Source organism: Melampsora larici-populina (genome assembly GCF_000204055.1).
Source record: "Melampsora larici-populina 98AG31 unplaced genomic scaffold MELLAscaffold_28, whole genome shotgun sequence".
Lineage (NCBI taxonomy): Eukaryota > Fungi > Basidiomycota > Pucciniomycetes > Pucciniales > Melampsoraceae > Melampsora > Melampsora laricis-populina.
In genome coordinates this window covers 1,136,930-1,156,490 of record NW_006768792.1, presented here as the reverse complement: position 1 = coordinate 1,156,490, position 19,561 = coordinate 1,136,930, and the positions used below count along the sequence as shown (strand labels likewise).

At 43.2% G+C, this 19,561-nt stretch overlaps 4 protein-coding genes across 4 annotated transcripts; 2 read left to right on the top strand and 2 right to left on the bottom strand.

The window, feature by feature from the left end:
- Positions 1-59: 59 nt before the first annotated feature.
- Positions 60-1,381, bottom strand: MELLADRAFT_88718 (uncharacterized protein; the record flags this gene model as incomplete). Its single annotated transcript, XM_007412025.1, has 7 exons — positions 60-254; positions 364-413; positions 512-583; positions 698-918; positions 1,011-1,082; positions 1,177-1,282; positions 1,369-1,381. 7 exons carry the CDS (start codon positions 1,379-1,381, stop codon positions 60-62), a joined length of 729 nt encoding a protein of 242 aa, XP_007412087.1.
- Positions 1,382-2,642: 1,261 nt separating this feature from the next.
- Positions 2,643-3,554, top strand: MELLADRAFT_117030 (uncharacterized protein; the record flags this gene model as incomplete). The annotated part of the gene is made up of 4 exons (XM_007412026.1): positions 2,643-2,715; positions 2,775-2,835; positions 2,909-3,140; positions 3,224-3,554. Coding segments are annotated over 4 exons (697 nt in total), but the record flags the coding sequence as incomplete, so codon positions are not given.
- A 661-nt stretch (positions 3,555-4,215) lies between these two features.
- On the top strand, positions 4,216-4,999 carry MELLADRAFT_72345 (uncharacterized protein; the record flags this gene model as incomplete). Its single annotated transcript, XM_007412027.1, has 1 exon — positions 4,216-4,999. The coding sequence occupies one exon, from the start codon at positions 4,222-4,224 to the stop codon at positions 4,609-4,611; it is 390 nt and encodes a 129-aa protein (XP_007412089.1).
- Positions 5,000-14,495: 9,496 nt separating this feature from the next.
- MELLADRAFT_64775 (uncharacterized protein) lies at positions 14,496-16,504 on the bottom strand (the record flags this gene model as incomplete). Its single annotated transcript, XM_007412024.1, has 4 exons — positions 14,496-14,969; positions 15,033-16,042; positions 16,116-16,199; positions 16,288-16,504. The coding sequence occupies 4 exons, from the start codon at positions 16,502-16,504 to the stop codon at positions 14,496-14,498; spliced, it is 1,785 nt and encodes a 594-aa protein (XP_007412086.1).
- Positions 16,505-19,561: the final 3,057 nt, after the last annotated feature.

Sequence of the window (19,561 nt, the reverse complement as noted above, 5' to 3'; positions counted from 1 at the left end):
AACCTTAAACCCTTTTCAACCAACATCAAGATAAACCTTTCATCAAGAAATCAATCAGTTTAAGTAGATTTCATATATTTTTCAAATTGATTTGCTCCACTTGTTTCCCAAGCCGATAAAATTAAATTGACAATCGAGTCAATCCCTTCACCATGTTTAACAGACGTAAAGATCGTTGCACCTCCATCTCTCATCTTATCTGAATCTTTTCTCATCACTTCTAATGAAGCTCCAACATATTCAGCTAAATCAATCTAAGTGATCCAAAGAAGAAAATTCACACGATATTATTATATTGGTTTGAGGTTTTGAAAAAGAGAGGAATGGTAAGATTTTTTGGGCGGGCATTAGAGTATTACTTACCTTGTTGATGACTAGTAAATCACTTTGACTTATTCCTGGTCCACCTTTTCCTGTTAAAGAACCAAAAAAATCGTCATCCAAAACCAATCAAATCAATCAATCAATCTCGAAGTCCGGTTTTGTTGAAGATGAGGAGATTGAACTCAACTTGGAATTTTATCACCACCAGCCACATCGATCACATAAATAATATAATCAGCCAATTCTCTCGAATAATTAGCTATACACACCCAATCCCCACCCATCCCACCAAAGGAAAACAAAGCAAATCAAAACCCGACTTTCAAAAAAGTGAACCATCTTTTCGTATGTTTTTTTTTCGTTTTTGACTTACCAGCTAAATTATCACCACCACTTTCAATCAATAACAAATCACACCCGAACCTAAGTTGTAAGTTTTCCAAAGCGTTTAAGTTTGCAGAAATATCTTCTCTAATAGCTGCATGTGGACAACCACCAGTTTCGATGGCGATGATTTGATTTGGGTTTTTTAATGCACCTTTGGAGTGTAAGAAATCTCGATCTTCTGGTATAAAGATATCATTGGTTAAAACCCTTTAACCAAAAAAAACAACAACATGAATTGGGGTAAGTTGAAGTTGGATTTGAGAAATGGAAAGGAGGTTTCTGGAATAAGTATAGTTTACCCTAGTTCGTATTTATCTCTTAGTTTTTCACATAAAGCTAATGTTAATGCAGTTTTACCAGATCCAACTGGTCTATGTACCAAACCAACATCCGATCCTCAATCAATTCTCAATTCTGTTTTTCGTTTGAAAACTGATGAGAATCTATTAGAAACCTTCAGCTTACCCACCAATTCCAATAGTAAAAGATCTTTCAATCCAATCTCTACCACTATAATTTGGTAAATCTCTTTCCGTAAACTTTCCAGGATGATTTAAATGTTCATGTGTATCTAAACCCCAAAAAAAAACCCAAAGAAAAAGTGATTCAGTAGGATTCAGTCTTAAATTTAGAATTTGAAAGAGTGTAGGAATCCACTCAAGACGACCATGATCGATTTGATGAGTATGTGAATGTTCATGAGAATGTGATTCGGTTGGATTAGGATTAGTTAAACCCTGGCTTGCTTTCTCGAATCTCATTGTTTTTGGTTTGGTAAATCGTTCAAATCGGTTTGCAGAAGAAACTTGATCGATGTCCTTCGATGACAGTCACTGATCTCAAAATCAAAGTCGTACGAAATAAAGTTTAATCCTGTCCAAACAAACCAATCTTATTTCATGCTTTTCGGTTTCTTTATTTTCCTTATACAGTACATACATACTTTTGTTTCTTGTTAATCCTCAGTTTTGTAGACGGGAAACGGACTAGACAAACTAGTGTTAGTTTATTCTAACGAAACAAACAACAAGATGTGACGATTGCATATAAAAGAAGAGAGAGAAATCTACCTAGACAAACTAGTGTTAGTTTATTCTAACGAAACAAACAACAAGATGTGACGAAAGAAAAAGCTAAACAAATGGTAGATGAAACACTTCTTATATATGAAACATGTTTCACTTGGCGTTACAACAATGACGCAATAGAGAATAGTGAAACCGGTCTAGTCTACAATGTTCCTAAACATTCCACCTGGTCTAACCGAAAGAAGGTGAGAATCGGCTTAGCCATAACCATAGCTTATGCCTTGCCAGCTTAGCCGTAACAAGTTTAGATCTACTGCATACAGTAGGACTCAGGAATGATCCAACAGACGGCTTTAATGAAAAAATCTTAGAAATGGTCAGAATTTGACATTTTGCTCAAAATGATTGGAATGTAGCTCAGTCGTGGACTTGTGAGCCGGAGGTGAGGTGGTGAGAGCATCCCCAGCGGTCTCCCGATTCTGCGAGCTCTCGACGATGTGGGGGGTCAAATCGCAAAAAACCGCTGCAGCGGAACTCGCATTAGGGGTTGGGCGAAAAACTGACCAACCAGTTTTCATTTGCAATTTAATCATAGTTCAAAATTTTGGGAATGATTATGAGCCATCGCTTTTGCAATATCAAAGCCACTCATAGCCATATGGAGCGTTTCTTGACCACGCCAAAGCCTTACCAATTCAAAACTCTTACAGGCAAAAGCAATCTATGCCACTAATCAAGCCACACCAGCGCCCCTTTTGCACCTTTCACAGATCCCTGGCCTGTTCCCTTCTGGCAAAAGCTTACCCGGGTACCGCCTAGGCTCTCTCGGTGCTCAGCTCAGATCCGTCTGGTGATTTGACCCCTAGACAAACAATTTTTCACCACTTTTAACTTTTTGGCCATGATGAATCCCAATCCCAATCAGCAGGGTTTCATCCCTCCACAAGGTGGGAGTTTTGGAATGGAGGGTTCTGAAGTAAGTGCACGCTCTCCTTTCCAAGCATATGATACTTACTTATGCGTTATTCATCATAGTCATGGAGTTCATTCAGCTCATCATCAGCTAACCCATCCGTGGATCCTTTTAATCATGATCGTGAGTCTCTCTGTTCCTTCAACCTTCCATGTTGTGTACTAAACACCTTTTTGTGTTTCTCCAATTTATGTAGGGTTTCATTCTCAAACGATGCCGCACTGGGTTCCGCAGCACCATATACCACCTCCTCGACCTGCTCGACCTCCAATTTGGCAAGATCCGATAGGCACAGCTGGCCAGACGTCCAGGGCAAGCTCTAGAGGATCTTCGAACGGTCCAGCTCTTTCTCGTCAGACATCCAGGGCAAGCTCAAGGGGATTAGCCACTGGTCTAGCTCATAATCAAGGTGCCTTTGGTAACATGTCGTAAGTTTTCTCATGGTGTATCCTTCAAATGGTCTCTGTATTAAGCCTGATTTTTCTGCTTCCTGTATGCGTGCGTTTTCCAGTGGGCCCAATTCTCTAGCCAACCCCACAAACGGAGCTGTTTCCGCTGAAAACAAGACAGTCATCACCTCACTTGATGACTGTCCGGACTTTTGGAATATGTCGGTGGCCGAGTTATACGACTGGCAACGCTTTGTAGACATACAGGACCAACATGCCCGCGACTTTTTCACAACTGCCTTGAAGAAGGCTGAGGATGACCTCGATCGGGATCAATCAAACACTCCCCCACCTCCCAGCTCTGCATCACAACGGGGCCGACGTCAACAAGGCCGAACCAGTTCAACCCCTGCTCCTGCAGCGGAAGGAGCAGAGAACAAACAGTTCAGATTCCGGAGACAACCTAGCCAACTGGATCTCATGTTCATGCGATGTTTAGAAGAGCTGAGCCCTTTTGGCACAGTCGGTCAAAAAGGGAAGATCTTCCTTGAGTGCGCTAAGATACTTAAAGTAAGTGTTTAATTATCACTTTTAACTACTTTGCACATTTAATTTTGACACATCGATCTGGACCTTCACATTAGAATGGCGAGGGTACTCGCCAATACTTCCACGAGCTTTCAGACAGTCCAAATAGTCGTGCACTGCAGACTCGATATACACAGCTCAAGACTTGGCTAGTTTCTGCCGAAGCTTGGAGTAAAATGGACTCTGGAACTAAAGAAGAGGATGCCGAGCTTCGCGAGCTGATACGTCAGGTGCAGAACGAGGAGGAGGTGAGTATCATTTCACTAGCTTTTACAAACACTTGACACACCTGACTTACCCCTGGTGATCCTTTGTATTTGACCAGAATGGCCGTGCTCTTCAACTGGCCAGCAAGGAAGAGCGTGACACAATCAAGAACCGGTCGCTATTGGCAGAGGATTATCGTCAACAATGTGCAGCTCGCGGGGCTGCACGCAGGCACTCAATCTCGGACTCAGAAGAAGAGACAAAGTCACCTAGTCGATCCGCGAAGAAGTCTCGCCGCTCAAATATCTCATCGAATGCAGACGAGATGCTAGATCAACTCAACAGCTTTACGGGCGAACTCGCTCGTATGAATGAAGCTAGCACAGCTCAAAACAACAAGATCAACGAACTTTACGAACGCGAGATCACAATTACTCAAACTCGAATTGAAAACGAGCGTCTCAACTCGGAATTGCTAGCTGCTCATCGACGTGCTGAGCTTGAATTGCAACAGAAACGATTTGACTTTGAATCACAGCAGACTGACACTTCCAATCAAAAATTTGAAGCCCTTGAGACAAAAATCAAGTCGATTGCCGAAGCTCAACAGCTCAACTCCGCAAACCTCGAGACCAAAATTTCCTCGATTGATCAGACATTAGCAACTATGATGCATCATTTGGTGGGAGGCTTACCTGCCAATAGTGGCCAATGAGTTGGCGTGCGATTTTGAGGACATTTGTGATGTTCAATCCGTGATCGATCAATCTGAACTTCTGAACAAGGCCTAACTTTAATGTTCTATCTGTGCTCAATCATCATAACCTGGTTTATAGTCATCATGTCTTCTAACAATAGACAACTCAATATGAATACGAAACTTACAAGCTTTTCAACTTCTGATCGAGTGAAATTATGGGTTACATTTTGATGTTCTATCCGTGATCGATCATTCTCAACTTCTGAACAAGTCCTAATTGTAATGTTCTAGCTGTGTTCGTGCATCATAGCCTGGTTTTAAGATATGTAGTCTTCATGTTTTGTAACCAAGAACAACTCGAAATGAAAAGTGCCTTTAATTGAGATTGGGTCTAATCCTGAACAAGTGTAAGATCAATGATCAAAGCGAGTTCAAGAACAAAGTCAAAAAAAAAGTTGACTTCATCTTGGATATGAAAGAGTCAAAGTTTACAAGCATCTCCGATTTGATTTTAATCAAATCGGAACCCCTTTTTGGCACATCTGGGTATACTATCAAGTCACCAATTCATGATGATACTCAAAGTCGGTCAAAACCTGTCTTTCATCTTGACATTTCTCCATTCTCCAAAAGGTCTATAGATGTTTAGATAAAAGGAAACAAGCTTGATTTCATGATCAAGAGTTCACCAAAAAAAAAGGTGGTCAAAGGCCCAGTGAGACTAATGACAAAGTTGACAAGAGGATAGTAGAGAATGAACAACTCAAATTTGAGATCGATGCAGTTCAAACCCGGACCAAGTATTCAGGTAGCAAAGGAGGAGGGAGGGGGGAGTTACCAGGGCCTCGCCCTACACAAATCAAACAGTTCTTGACTAAAACTGCAACATGATACAACTCATTTAACTCGTTTTTGTAAAACAAAAGGTTGTCTGTCTGAAGTCAGTTCCAGTCTACAAAAAGGAATCTGATTGAAAACACAATTACCTTCGTATTGTGTCAGTCTCAGGACATTGTGGACACGACCAAATTCATGCTCAACCCCAATACGGCACCTACTCATGGTTTTGTTGAATCGCATGTGATCTCGCGGCATGCGATCTGGATTGCCCGGAAATGGTGTCATGATTACATCATTGGCTGAATAACCTTTGTCGCCGTACAACATCATTTGGCGTCCGTCGTATCCCTTCGCATGTTGTCGTAGGGTTGACTCCAACTGGGAATCACGCAGCATCGCCTGGTCATGACGCGAGCCTACATATGCTTCACTGAGGTCAGCAGTGATTCCACTTAATTAGGAGAAATGTTGATCAGCCGAGTTATACAACTAAAGATTAGGTAATATCGAGGTGCTTACTCCGGTGTAGTAACTGCTTGGAACTTCAAGGCATGGCATCGTTTATGGCCATTGTAAAACAGAGCTTGGAAGTTTTTTGGGCGAGAGATTTTCCACACCGTCCCTATGAGCAACCACCAATAATCAGTATTCTAACGAAGCCTGGAATCAGACTTACTTTTGAAAAGACTTACCATCGATATAACCTACACAATTGTCCATCATACAACCCTTAGATTCCACCAGTGAAGCAGCATACTCCTCCAAGCGACGGGGGTGCAATCGATGTGGATTCCACTTGAGCAAATGGCCCCACTCGACCTTGATCCATCTTTGAGTATACCGTACGATCCGACCAATGATACTGCGATCGCGTCCAAAAACCTGCGCTAGATCGAAATGACGACTGGGCACAGCTAGACGTGCCAGGAGCATAGCGAGTGAAGTTAAGCCATGTTCAACACATCCATTGTCTAAAGTGATGAATTCCGGAAGTTGAAAGAGCTGGTGCATCTGGATGATCTCCATGGGCCAGAATCGAGTAGTCATATAGCACACGCCCGGCCGAGATCCGACGTCGCAATGCCTCCTCTGCTTCCTGACGCTCAAACCACAACTGAGTCACCACGTATGCAGCAAGCCAGTACAACGTCATCGGTATCCAATTCGCTTGGTCTGTAGGAGAACGATAGACACCCTTACGAGATAGTTGTTGAAAAGGCCTGTTCAAAAAAATAAAATCATCAGCTGTGGTCATCTGCTTGAGATGAATTCGACTGACATGAGTGTGCGGTTATGTTCTACTTGAAGAGTCTTTTGCAGCAAACTGGAAAGGAACACGGTAATCACAGATTGGGCAGGGCCGAGAAAGATCAGACCCGGGAGCTAAACTTGAGTACAACCTGGCAAAGCAATGGACCTGTGAAACCCAGAAAGCTTCATTTCGGCCATCTTCCACTTCTTTCGCCGGGGTTCTCGAGGGCGCAAAACTGGTTGGTCAGTTTTTCGCCCAACCCCTATTATCGGGAGTGAGACATCGAGAGTCTCCAGATTTCGAGGGGGGGGCTAACTTACAGCCGTTCTTGAAAAGGTTGCTTTTTTAAATTTTTTTTTGGCACTTAACGGCTGTTAGGGTTGGCTCTTTTTGGTTTTTGGCCGGCCCAAATTTCAAATTCCAATACGTCATCCAAACTTAACAAAGTCCCTCGCCAAAGGCCCGAGCCCCAGCGAGGGACTTACCCCATAAACTGGAATCCTGGCGTGAGAAGTGAGCTGTATTTGCTCCAAATTCTCTACATCTGTTTGTTTTTTTTCTCTCTCAACAAACATGTCTTGCAACAAAGAAAGAAGAAAAAGGCAAGGGACCATTACATATGTACCAATTGCAAACTCCTTTCTATCTTTTTGGGAAGTTATCTTTTTGAGTAGTTGAAGATCAATTATTTTGACCGCTTTCTGAGAAATACAGGCTTTGAGCCGGCTCGCCGCTGCTGAAAATTGAAAACAGACCCATTTTTGATTCCCCAGTAGCCCAAGTTCCAGACCAGATTTGGGGAAGCTTGCAATTGGCTCATATGTAATGAATATTTGCCATCATCCTTTTATTTACCTCCGAGACCTGTTTATTTAGGAACAAATCAAAGAATTCAAAGTAGCGTTTTTTGAGCCAATACAGGCTACTTCTCACGCCAGGATTCCAGTTTATGGGGTAAGTCCCTCGCTGGGGCTCGGGCCTTTGGCGAGGGACTTTGTTAAGTTTGTACGTCATCACTCATGACCAAGGATGCGGGTGTGAGTATGAGTGTACCCATCCCATACCCACTTTCGAACGTTTTCGCCCCGTGGCTGAGTACCCGTTTTCTATCTTTGGGCAACTGAGTCGTACAGCCTAGATGTGTAACTCACATCTGGGACTGTATGAGTCTATCATACTCAAGTGCGCCCCCCCAATCTGCGCCCCATACTCACATATAACCAAAGAGAGCGCGCACTTGTTTGGATGAGTAACTCAGCCAAACAAGGTGGACTAGGATATGATATCCTCTCGATCATATCCTAGTACCCCTTTTCCACACCACAACACCCTTTCCCTCACGCCCACCTCTTCGAACTCCTCCCGACCTTCATCTGGAAGCCCAATCAGGCAGATATTTGGCCAGTGAATGACCATACACCCAACGGTGTGGCTTCAATATTCCTACCACGAACGATCTAGATTGGGATCTATCCTTCCATGGCTCAGCACGATGGCCACCTCGCGATGTGGCTACCCGCTCTCACGTGGGTCAATTCCGATCTAATGAAGAACTTCGGCGCCCTGGAGTGGACTTTCGATCCCAGGTGAGATATAAGAGCTTTCAATCTTTCTCTTCCCTTGTCTTTTTTCTTTCGATTCTCTCTCTAATTCGATTTCAATATTGATTACAAGCTACGTTCTTATCCTCTCTATCAATCTGTTCACCAGACCCACTCAGTATCTAGACATGCCTCGATTTGCATCCTTAACCCCTGCCAAGGTCACCTCACCCTACGCTCGTCGAGCTAACCACCAAAGCGGTCCTCCTACTAGCTTGACCTCGCCGCGTGTGACTTTGAGCTCACGTCCTACCTCAACCTCGCGTACAACCACGTCCTCGAATCGATTCACCAGTGGTTCAGTTTCAAACCCCGGGTCCCACGGTCCTAAGTCTGTTGTCGTCCAAGATGAAGGCGACGACATGGAAGACTTGTACCCGACTCTTAGGCACCGTTCCGACGTGTATCTATACTTTGATGTGAGTATAGATGGTAATATGCTTTGGTTAATCTATACTCACATCGCTTTGATTGCCCTCACAGGAACCGAGGGCACACCAAGATGTGGGGAAAGGCGAGGTCACCAAGGTGTACCCCTGCCTACACTGCCCGTAAGTGTGCTTCTACTCTGGACTTCTCGATTGTGGGTATTCTGACCAAATCAATTTGACCTCGCGCTCAGTGCTGAGTGCTCGATCGCTGGGCGTCCTAATTCGAATCTTCACAAGCATCGCCAAATCTGCCCTGGATTACCTGCCGCTTGGTTCCGACGTGCTCCTGGAAGCATCCCTCCCGACGAGGACCCGGCGATTGCGGCAGCTCGCAAGAAAGAGCTGCGAACTTTGTTGATTGGCGCTGTTATCAGCAAAAACCTACTGTTCTCTGTGTTCGAGGGTGACTTGATGCAAGCGGCCCTCCGGGCTATCAGCCCGTCTTTCTATTGGCCTGGACGCTCGGGGGTCAAAGCAGACACTGAGGCCCTTTTCCTTGACTTGGAACGCCAACTCATCGAGGAGGTTTCTAATGTTCCCGGATTGGTCTCAACTGCGACCGACTGCTGGACCAGACCTGATTATTCTTACACTTACATGGCGATAAACGGTTTCTTCTTTAACGCAGAAGGCAAGTTCTGCAGAAGACTGCTGGCTTTCAAGGTGAGCGATTTTTTTTTTGTCTATTTGTTCTTTTGTTCTTTTGCTAATCTGTTTGTTTGTTCTTCTCCAGAAACTCGAGGGCAAACACACTGCCGAGAATCTTACCAAAGTGTATTTGGAGTCCCTCGAGCATGTTGGCATTCGAAACAACCACTTTTCCATTACCGCTGACAACGCCTCATCCAACCGAGCGATGGCCCGGCTGTTATCGGACCGATACGCTCGGAAAGGTGTGCATTGGCCCGCCGAATCGAGGTTTCATGGATGTCTTTGTCATGTGATCAATCTGGTGGCAAAGGATTTCCTCGATGGAATGGGGGAACTTACTGAGGCCGATGTGGAGGCCTTTGAAACGTCTGGCCTGGCCGATACCCAATGGTCTTTCGAACCCGAAGAGTTGCCATGGAACGACAAGGAGCCTGATGAAGAGCCCTCTGCGAGCCAAGAATCCAACGAGACCGCTGTCGATTCTCAAGGCAACCTTCAAGAGCCTCCAGTCGAAGAGCCCGATTATACTCAAGTTCACTTTGATCACCTCTTTGAAAATCAAGATCTTCAACAAACTCAAGAATCTCGATTGACTCAAGATGCTCCAGCTACTCAGGAATCACCTACTGTTTCAGCGTCCGTTCATCGCTTGAAAAGCACCGTTGTTAGCCGATTTCGCGCGTTGGATACGCACATCCGAAAAAGTCCTCAGGAGTTAGAGGCCTTTATTAACATTCGCAACAGCGTTGGTGATCCTACTGTCCTTCCTCTTAGCTGTCCGACTACTCGCTGGAACTACTTTTATTATGTTGTAAGTAGACAAAACTCTCTTTCCATCTTAATAAAACCCTTTCATCCACTTGATTTTAATTTCAGTACAAGCTTGACTGACTTTTCGATTTCTTTCTGATTATCTCTTCAGGTCAAGCGATCCCTCAAGTTGAGAAAATCATTGGAGCTCTACACCGCCGATCCGCGCCGTGCTAAACTTGCGATTTCCAAAACTGATTGGGCAACCATTGAATTCATGAAGTCAATTCTCTAAATGTTCGAGTCCGCCACGCAAATTTTCCAAGCAAACAAACCGACCAAACAAAGTGTTTTGCCAGTCCTCTGGGCCCTGCAAAAGGTCCTCCAGAAGAACGCAGCTGTCCCTGGCGCCTGGGGGCGAGCTGCCAAACGGGCCGAAGATAAACTAGTGAAGTATCTGTCTCGCGAAGAAAGCAATCACCAGACGCTTGTTTCAACCCTCCTCGAACCTGAATATCGAGATTTGCCATTTCGCCGTGATCCGAATCGCCTTGCTGTTGAAGTCTCCGCCAAGCGATGTCTTCGCGATGAGTTCGACCTCAGGAAAGGCGACCCTCCCGAATCTACCACCGCGGACCCAGCGCCATCGAACGCCCCCAAAAAGACCAAGAAGCCAGCTGTCAAGACTCTCAAAGACATCTATTCAATCTTGGGAACCACTTCAATGAATCCGACCAACTCCTCGGTTGACGACCTGGACGAGATTGATCGGTATTTCAGTGGTCGTCATCCTGCTCTACCCAATGAGACCATTGGACAGTATTGGACGGTGAGTGTCTTATTTATGAACCCTTCTTTCGCTTTGCATATAGTTGTACTGACTTGCTTTCACATGTTCAGCGCATGGGTAACACAGGTGCGCTCCCCATTTTAGCAGAGATTGCCCTTGAGCATCTCACCATTGCTGCTGCTTCGGCTTCGGTTGAGCGTGTGTTTTCCATATCTGGAAATATCACGGTCCCCTCCAGAGGTCGCCTCGACACCGAGGTCATTTGTCACTTAGTGTTAGTTAGGCACTGGCTTATGAATTATCAAGCTACCATCGATCTCGCTCCACCTCAAAGCAGTTCATTAGGGAACTAGTAATTCCATTTTTCCACTGGTTTTGTCATGCTATTTTGTTGTTTGCTTGATTTAACTATTGTCAAAGTCCTGTCCTGTCTTGTCTCCTTTGTTTGATCAAACAACACCAAATATCCCCTTGAAACGGTCTTCTCAATGCAACTAAACACGTAGTTATTGTCCGTACATTGCATCTGCAGTGTTTTCAGAGTTACGTAACTCATGAGTAATGAGTACTCATTCCAATTTACCTTGAGGATACTACTTGCTTGAAGTAGTATCCGCATGGAGTACTTGCCCGGAGTGAGTCCAGTTTGGACCATGGCACTTGTAGTCGGGTCTCACATGAGTCTCTATGACTTGAGCCCTAACCTGCCTGAATTTCGTTTGAGTACTACACTCATTCTCACTAAGCTGCCTTTGGGACTCACCTGGAGTGCCACCGACCCGGTGTCTACTAAACGAGTAGAGTAGTACTCATACCTGCATCCTTGCTCATGACCGACTCATCGATCTCAACCCCTCATCATCGCCTGCTCGATACCTCATCAACCCATTAACCCATCAACCCTCAATATCACCACATTGCCCAGTTTCCTTGTGGCTTTCCACAAGATCCTTCACTACATCTGGTCAGTCTCAATCCCAATCTTGATCTTCATTTTTCTTCTTTCTCATGCTGATGATATCGCTTTGATTTCAGTGTTCTTCCTTCACTGCAATGGCCTTTGTCTCTTACTCCGTCGATCTCAAAATGATTGTGATCCGCAAAAATCTACGCGGTGAAACACTTGAGAAAATTAATATTGATCTTGGGCTGACAGTCTCACCCGAGTCGTTGGATAGATGGCTCCTATTAGGGCGGTTCAAGTCAAGAGTTGCGATCCACCTGCTCGCAGAGTTGCAATCAGTCTTTTTAGGGTTGTCCGATCCTTAAAAATCCTGATCGCGCAGTTACGAACGCACTTAAATTTACGTTTTATGGCTTTGTATCTTCAGGTACACCGTCTCCCAATGCGCTTTTTTTGTTTCTTTTTTTAACGTGTCTTGTTTTTGTCAGGAATTTTTTTTTTCATCGATTTGTTTTAATGAAAAGATGTCTCCGAGGCACGACGAGAGACTTGTGAAGCGTTCAATCATGTAATTATGTAGTATAAGACAGATAAAATGACTTCTTTTTACCAGAGACCGTTAGGATCCAGGAACACCCAAAAGAAACCAAATGATAAAAAAAGTATTTTTTTGCCCTTCGCGCCTGATTTTTTTTCGATGCCACGGTGGAGATTTATAAATTTCAAGACAACTTAGCAGATCGCAAATTGGTGAACCACCTCTAAAGGTGGTTCACCAACTTTAATTTTTACTTATAATTTAAAGGCCCCAAACAAAACGTAAAACTTAAAAAAGGGCTGTAAAAGGGCTACTTGAACCACCCTAATGTATCATGAGACTCGCCGAGTCATCTCAAATCCAGAGTTTTATGAACCCATGGGTCGGCCAACTATCTTATCGGATCATCAGCGCAAGTTTATCAAAGATGTCATTGATGCCGAGCCAACCATGTATCTTGATGAGATTGCTCACCACCTTGCGATCGAAAGAGGCGTAGAAATCTGGATCCCTGCTTTAGCTCATGAAGTACGCAATCGTCTCGGTCTTACCTTGAAGGTAGCAAAAACCGTCCATCCAAATCAAGATCGTGGAGAACAAGACCAGTACCTATATGAAGCTGGAGGAATTGATCCAGCATGCTTTGTCTTTATTGGTATGTTTTTGTTCTTCTAACCTTTGTTTTCTTCAACTTTGATCTGACTTGTGTTTGGTTAGATGAAAGCTCTTTCCAAGCTCGTAGGCTTTACCGGCTTAAAGCTCGAGCACCGCGAGGTGAACGTACCCAACGCTTACCTCGAACTTTACAATCAAGAAGCTTCTCTTTACTCCCTGCAATCTCTTTGGATGGTTTAGTTGGGATGGTTGTTCTGGAGGGATCTGTTTGTCGAGATGATTTAGAACATTTTTTGTCACATCATGTGGTCAGTACTCCAATCAATCTATTCTAATGTTTAAACATGTACTGATGTGCTCTGTCTTTGATATCAGCTTCCAATGATGAACCCTTACCCCGCTGCATATAGTGTCCTTGTTATGGACAACGCACCGATTCACCATGGTGGTAATGTGCAGGACCTCTGTGATCAATTCGGTGTCCGTTTACTTTACTTACCTCCATACAGTCCTCCCTTCAATCCAATTGAAAAAGGATTTGATATCATCAAGGCTCTACTTCGAAGGAGTGGTGATCTTCAAGAAAACATGACCTTGGAAGAGGAAGCAGAGGTCATCTATCGACATGCCGCTGAAGCATTTACTCCTGAGCTCATCCATGGGCTCTATCGTGGTTCGATATATATTTGATTCAGTAAGTTCAACATCCGCTAGAATATGTTTTTAGCTTTGATCATCAATCATGAATCAATCGTTCACCATACAATTTGTTCCATCTACAGCTTCATATCAAATACCTCCACTAATTCAAGAAGATTGAAATTGGAATTAGTTTTAATCTAGCTAGGACACAAGAGTCTTCAAAAAAAGAGATCTGATCTCAAATGCTCGTATCAAAATCTATTCAAAGCTGAACCAAAGATGAAAACTGGAGGAAATTGTTGGTCAATTGTATCTAGGTTTATTTGAGAATAAAAAATTGTTGTGAATTTCTTTCAACTTCAGCTGTTCCACGATTGTACCTCCCTCTTAATGGAGGCATCTTTGTCACATTTGGATAGGGAGGTAAGCTCCTATTGAATTGAATTAGATTATGTCCATTATCATATACTATTCTTGGTGAGGATATGAAATATTGATGATTGAAAGCTCATATGATAATAATGAATTCCAACATGAGAGCCAATCATGGAATGATCAGCTCAAATTGAGTGATGTGAGATGATGATTCAGAACGAGAATTGTTCAAAGGATTCTCATTATTGGCTAAATCGGACTGTTTGATTATCGTAATTTCAACAATAAACTTGTTTTTTTGTCATTACAAACAGAGCCAACAGGACATTTTTGCGTTAAAAACACATGAGGAGATATAGAATCAGATTGTAACAGAGTCAAAGTAAATACAAACCACTACCAGCTATTGGAGAAGCTCACAATGAAAAACAAAAGAAAAAAAAACAGGTGATCAAAGAAGATCATGATTGTGATACACGGTCAAAGAAAGATAAAATGACCTGAAATGAATTAGAGCTTTTGTGCATCAAGCGCACACAGCTTGGCCATCAAGAAGCCTTCATATCTGACTGCACTAGCAAGGAGATGGCCGGCGTCACCTGGAGCAATGCCAATTTGTTTTAGTTCAGTGCTGTTCATGTCAACACTTGGTTTGAGATCACTCCAACGAGTATAATGAGCGCTGCTTAAACTCGTCCTAATGCCAACATCGGTTTCAGGAATCTCAGCATAGTTTAAAAAGGCGTTGATATCTCCCAAGTATTCTCTTTGATAGATACGATCATCTTGGGCTGGAGCTGGGTTAATCGATGGGATTTGCACTAAAGGTACTTGAGTAGACGCCATAAATCCTACTGGCAAGGGATTGTTTGGAAACTCCACATAGCCTGGAGGAGGTTTTCCATTGAGGAACGTCTTGAACGCTGGTGTTGGAGGAGGCTTGTGTAAGTCTACGTCTGTTCGACCTTCTCTTCGGGCTAATACCTGCAGGTTGTGATTCAGATCAGCAAGCGTTCAAACAGAGTGATGTTGGAAAATTTGACTTACAATTTCATCAACCCATATTCTACTTTTGAGAGGCGTTATCACTACCCATTTCTTGTTGTCTATAGGATCTTTGAATCGAGCCTGATCAGTACCCTCCTTACTAAGACTATCTTTCAAATCCGCAGTGATCTTTGAAGGCAGATTTTGAGATAAAGTTGAAGTGCTGGCTAGATTACTCGGTTGGCTATTGGCGATGGCTTTTCCAGTGTTCCACGAGCCAAGACAATTCCCAACTATTTCTTTCTTGCGTTGGGTAGCAACCTGGGCATCGGGATCAGTCATCTGAACAAGGAGTCCAGCAGAGCTAGGTTTATGGAGATGATCGGATAATGCTTTGAATGCGTTCCATTCATCGATTTCAAAAAGATTATACTTTTGGTTGCGGAAGTGAGATTGTGGTGTAAGACTGACACCAAACCAAGTAACAGACTGAGGTGCAAGTATGTTGATCAGATAAGTACCAAGGTTATGTTGTACTTTGTCAAGGGCTGCCACCATTTTGTTGATGACATCTTCAGGTGAAACTCGATTTAGATCAAAGGTGATTTGATGATTGGGTCCCATCTCTTTCTTGTCGGTTTTATCAAAGTTGCATCCTAAGTTTTCACGAGCTCCTCTTCTACCAATAGCTTTGCTAGTTGAACCACGAGACTTTTCCTTTGGGCCCCATAGATAGGCCTCATGGAAGACTTGAAGTGTGACCATCTTGATTGGCAACGCGTTTGTAGTTTGAGCAGGTATGATTCGATCATGAGAAACCGGATTAGCTGGGATAGGTTGTATTTGATTAGGGAGCTGGAATGGATTGGGTGAATTGTTCATGCGAGGTGCATCGTAGACATCATCTAAGTTCCAAAGTGGTGTATCGTTGGTTATAGATCCTGAACCGACTTGAAGGAGACCACAGTCAGGGTGATATTTGGGTTGAGCTTGAGCTCCGCATTGTCGAGGGTCGGCCAACGCACTGCTGAAGTTTCCAGTTCTTTCCCCGAGGTGAGGACCACGATGAGCTGGTCATGGAATAGATCAAATTAGTATGTATCCATCTCATAAAGCAAAAACAAAACAAGGACATTCACTAACCTTGACAATAGTTGTCCTCACCTTCAGCTGCTGCTTGCAAGAAGCTAGCACGTCGTGCATCCCGCACCTGATAGATCGAGTTTGCTGAAGATAGATGTCAAGGAAAGAGGAGGATCAAGGTCAGCGGTCTGAAAATCCAATGTGATGAGTGAGGATGCAAGAAATGACATACCTTGAGCTTGACTTCCCGCCATCAGATGCATTGCAGTCGGATTAGTGCGATTTTCCATATTGCGATGAGCTGGATTGACATGAATACGTTGTCGAAGGTTTGTGTGTTGATTGCTCAAGCGCGCTGAGGTAGAAATCTCGATCTTGATCTCGTTATCGTCATTGTTAGTAACCCCAATAGCTGAGATGTCTCGGTTGGAAGAAGTATTGTGATTCATTTTGAAGAGTGGTGACGATGAGAGGAATGGTATTGAATGGATGATTGGCAGAAAAACAAAGAGGATGAAAGATTGAGCCAAATATGAAAGAGAATCGATCTGAGTTGACTTGGTTTTGTGTTGGTTTGATCAGACTGATGATCGGTCTCACTCCAGTTGAGACCAATCAAAAGTCACAAGGAATTGGTTTCTTGACCAGTCAAGATTCCAGAATCCTTGCTCTATGATCTTGATTGATTGATAGTCGAGTTGATGGGTTAATGGGTTGATGAGGTATCGAGCAGGCGATGATGAGGGGTTGAGATCGATGAGTCGGTCATGAGTGATGACATATTGGAATTTGAAATTTGGGCCAGCCAAAAACCAAAAAGAGCCAACCCTAACAGCCGTTAAGTGCCAAAAAAAAATTAAAAAAGCAACCTTTTGAAGAACGGCTGTAACTAAGTCCCTCTCGGACAAATGATCGAGTAGTTGCGAGAGGGACTTAGACCTTATACCACCTCTTTGGCGGATGAGCCAGAAAAGTTTGGCTGGGCACATTTATAATCCTCCATATCTTTGTAGCCTGTATACAAATATCTTCTGGACCAAAGAAAGATCCTCTGCGCCTGATCATCCTACGCACACGTCTTTTCAAATCCCTCCCTTGCCGCCAGGAAAGCCCTTAAATCCAGACTTGAAGAATTGGTATTTGTGTAACATTTCAGTGTGTTTGGTGTGAGCTTTTGACAGGTTGTCAGCTTCCGGCCTGATTTTTGTATTTTTTGCAAACTTCACACTTGCATCGCTCTGTGGGTTTTGAATCAAATTCAAAGCAGGCTACACATAGGTGTGTAGATTAACCAGGCGTAGATGACTTCTCTTTGGTCCAGAGGACATTTGTTTACAGGCAACGGAGATATGGAGGATTGAAACCGTGCCCACCAAAACTTTTCCGGCTCATCCGCCAAAGATGTGGTATAAGGTATAAGTCCCTCTCTCGACTACTTGTTCGTCCGAGAGGGACTTAGTTAAGTTAGAGGGGGGGCCTCCACATCTGCAAGCTCTAGGCGGGGTCTCCACATCACGTGCAGATGCTTCCACGTGACCAATACAGAACAAGTTTGATCAAGATGATTCAAGAATCAAACCCAAACTCTGTCAATCCAGGTATTCACCTTCACCGTTCTGTACCCTTCAAATGGATCCCCTGCATGAATCTTCCATATCCCCTTTTGATTCACTTCCTCTGGATCCGTACATTTCAAACTCCACCTCTTCAGTCGTCAATCCACTGTCTTCTACCGTGATACCATCTACCGCACCAAACAAAAAAAATAACCTGAAGCCAAAGAATTGGACATCAATTGAAGACGTCAATCTCTGCAAAGCCTGGGTAGCAACATCTCTTGATCCCGACACAGGCGATTCACAAGAGAGGTTCACCTACTGGGGCTGCATCTTCAGCCACTTCAAGGAAGAAATCCAGGAAACCACCGGAGCCATCACTGCTCGAAATCAAGGAGCTTGCAAACGCCGTTGGGGAGTTATTTCACACGACATCAGCAAATTTTGTGCAGCTTTTGAACAAGCCACATCCACACACTTCACTGGCTGTGTACAGCTTGATTTGGTAAGCCTGTGTGGTATATACTTAATGTGTGGTGTCAAGATTTTGATATCCCTTTCTATATTAGCTTGAGATTGCTCACAAGGTCTACTCCGCCTCAAACGAGAATAAGTGTTTTGGTCTCAAACATTGCTGGGCTGTTCTCCGTGTCCATCAAAAGTGGACAATGAATTGTGATCAACTCAAGAATAAGGCTCAATCAAAGAAGAGAAAAAATGCTCCAGCATCTTCTTCCCATGTGGCGAGCTCTGATTCAACTTCTGCACCTCCAGCACCTTTGTTTTCATCTTCTGTTCTCACCAACTCCTCCAAAACCAAAGTAGAAATGAGAAAAAGACCAATCAGTCGCAAACGGGCCAAAGCGGATAAATTTGAAGGAGGATTGAAGCAAAAGGAGTCAGTTGGGGCAGGAGAGGAGATAGCTGCAGCCATCACCAAGCTTGCTAGTGTGTCCGCAGTCAAGCTGCAGATTGCGCAAGAAGCTGCTGCAGCTTCTCGTCAGGCATCTGATGACAAGCTAATGTTCCAAACTCCGCCCGAGGATTTCAATGAAATCCAATTGGAATACTTGAATGCCCGGCGAAAACAACTCATGGAACGATTTCGAGCTGAACAGGGTGTACGTATTTTATTAAAGTTTTTGACTGCTTGGCCATTAAATTGATCTTTTGGTTTGTTTTGACCATATCAGATTGCCTTACTAAATGCTGATGTAGTCAAAAACAAGAATTGAAACATCTAGTAGATGTCAGTACTTTTAAGTGACTTATAAAAAATACTCGCGAGTTGTTTTATCCTTTTTTATAACAACGTCAGAATACACTACACGGACCAAATATCTTTGAAAAAGCTTGAAATATTGATTTTTTAAAACTATGAAATTAAATGGTTTCTTTATGTTATGTGTGATTGACTTATTCATGATCAATATGTTTCTCAAGTGTCTCTCAAGTTGTAATTAAAAAAATGGTTCCTTTATGTTGTTCTCAACCTCGCAGTTTGAAAGCTCAATTCACTGCCATTTTTACTGTCAATCAACTTTTGAAATCAATTGTTTCACATTTGATTTTACCTTTGCAGGTACAAATTCAATCAATTGAGAATAAAAACTAAACAAGAATGAAAACCGGGCAATTGCTCAATTTTGATAAAATGATCACAACTAACTTACTTAAACAACTGATTAAAGATCATTGATGATAAAGAAATCATTGATGATGAAGAAATTTGATGATCTTTCAAATATCATTGAGAAAATAATAATAAAAACTTATACAAAAGACATCAATCATTAATTTGAGAAAGTATTAAAAACTATCCTTCTTGTTTGCCTGACTGAGTCCAAACATGTTCAATCAAATTGCGCAAGAGGGCTCTGTGTCGATGTTTATCACACATTGAACGAAGTCGGTCAATGTAGAGTTGAAATTGAGCATAAGAGTCACGAG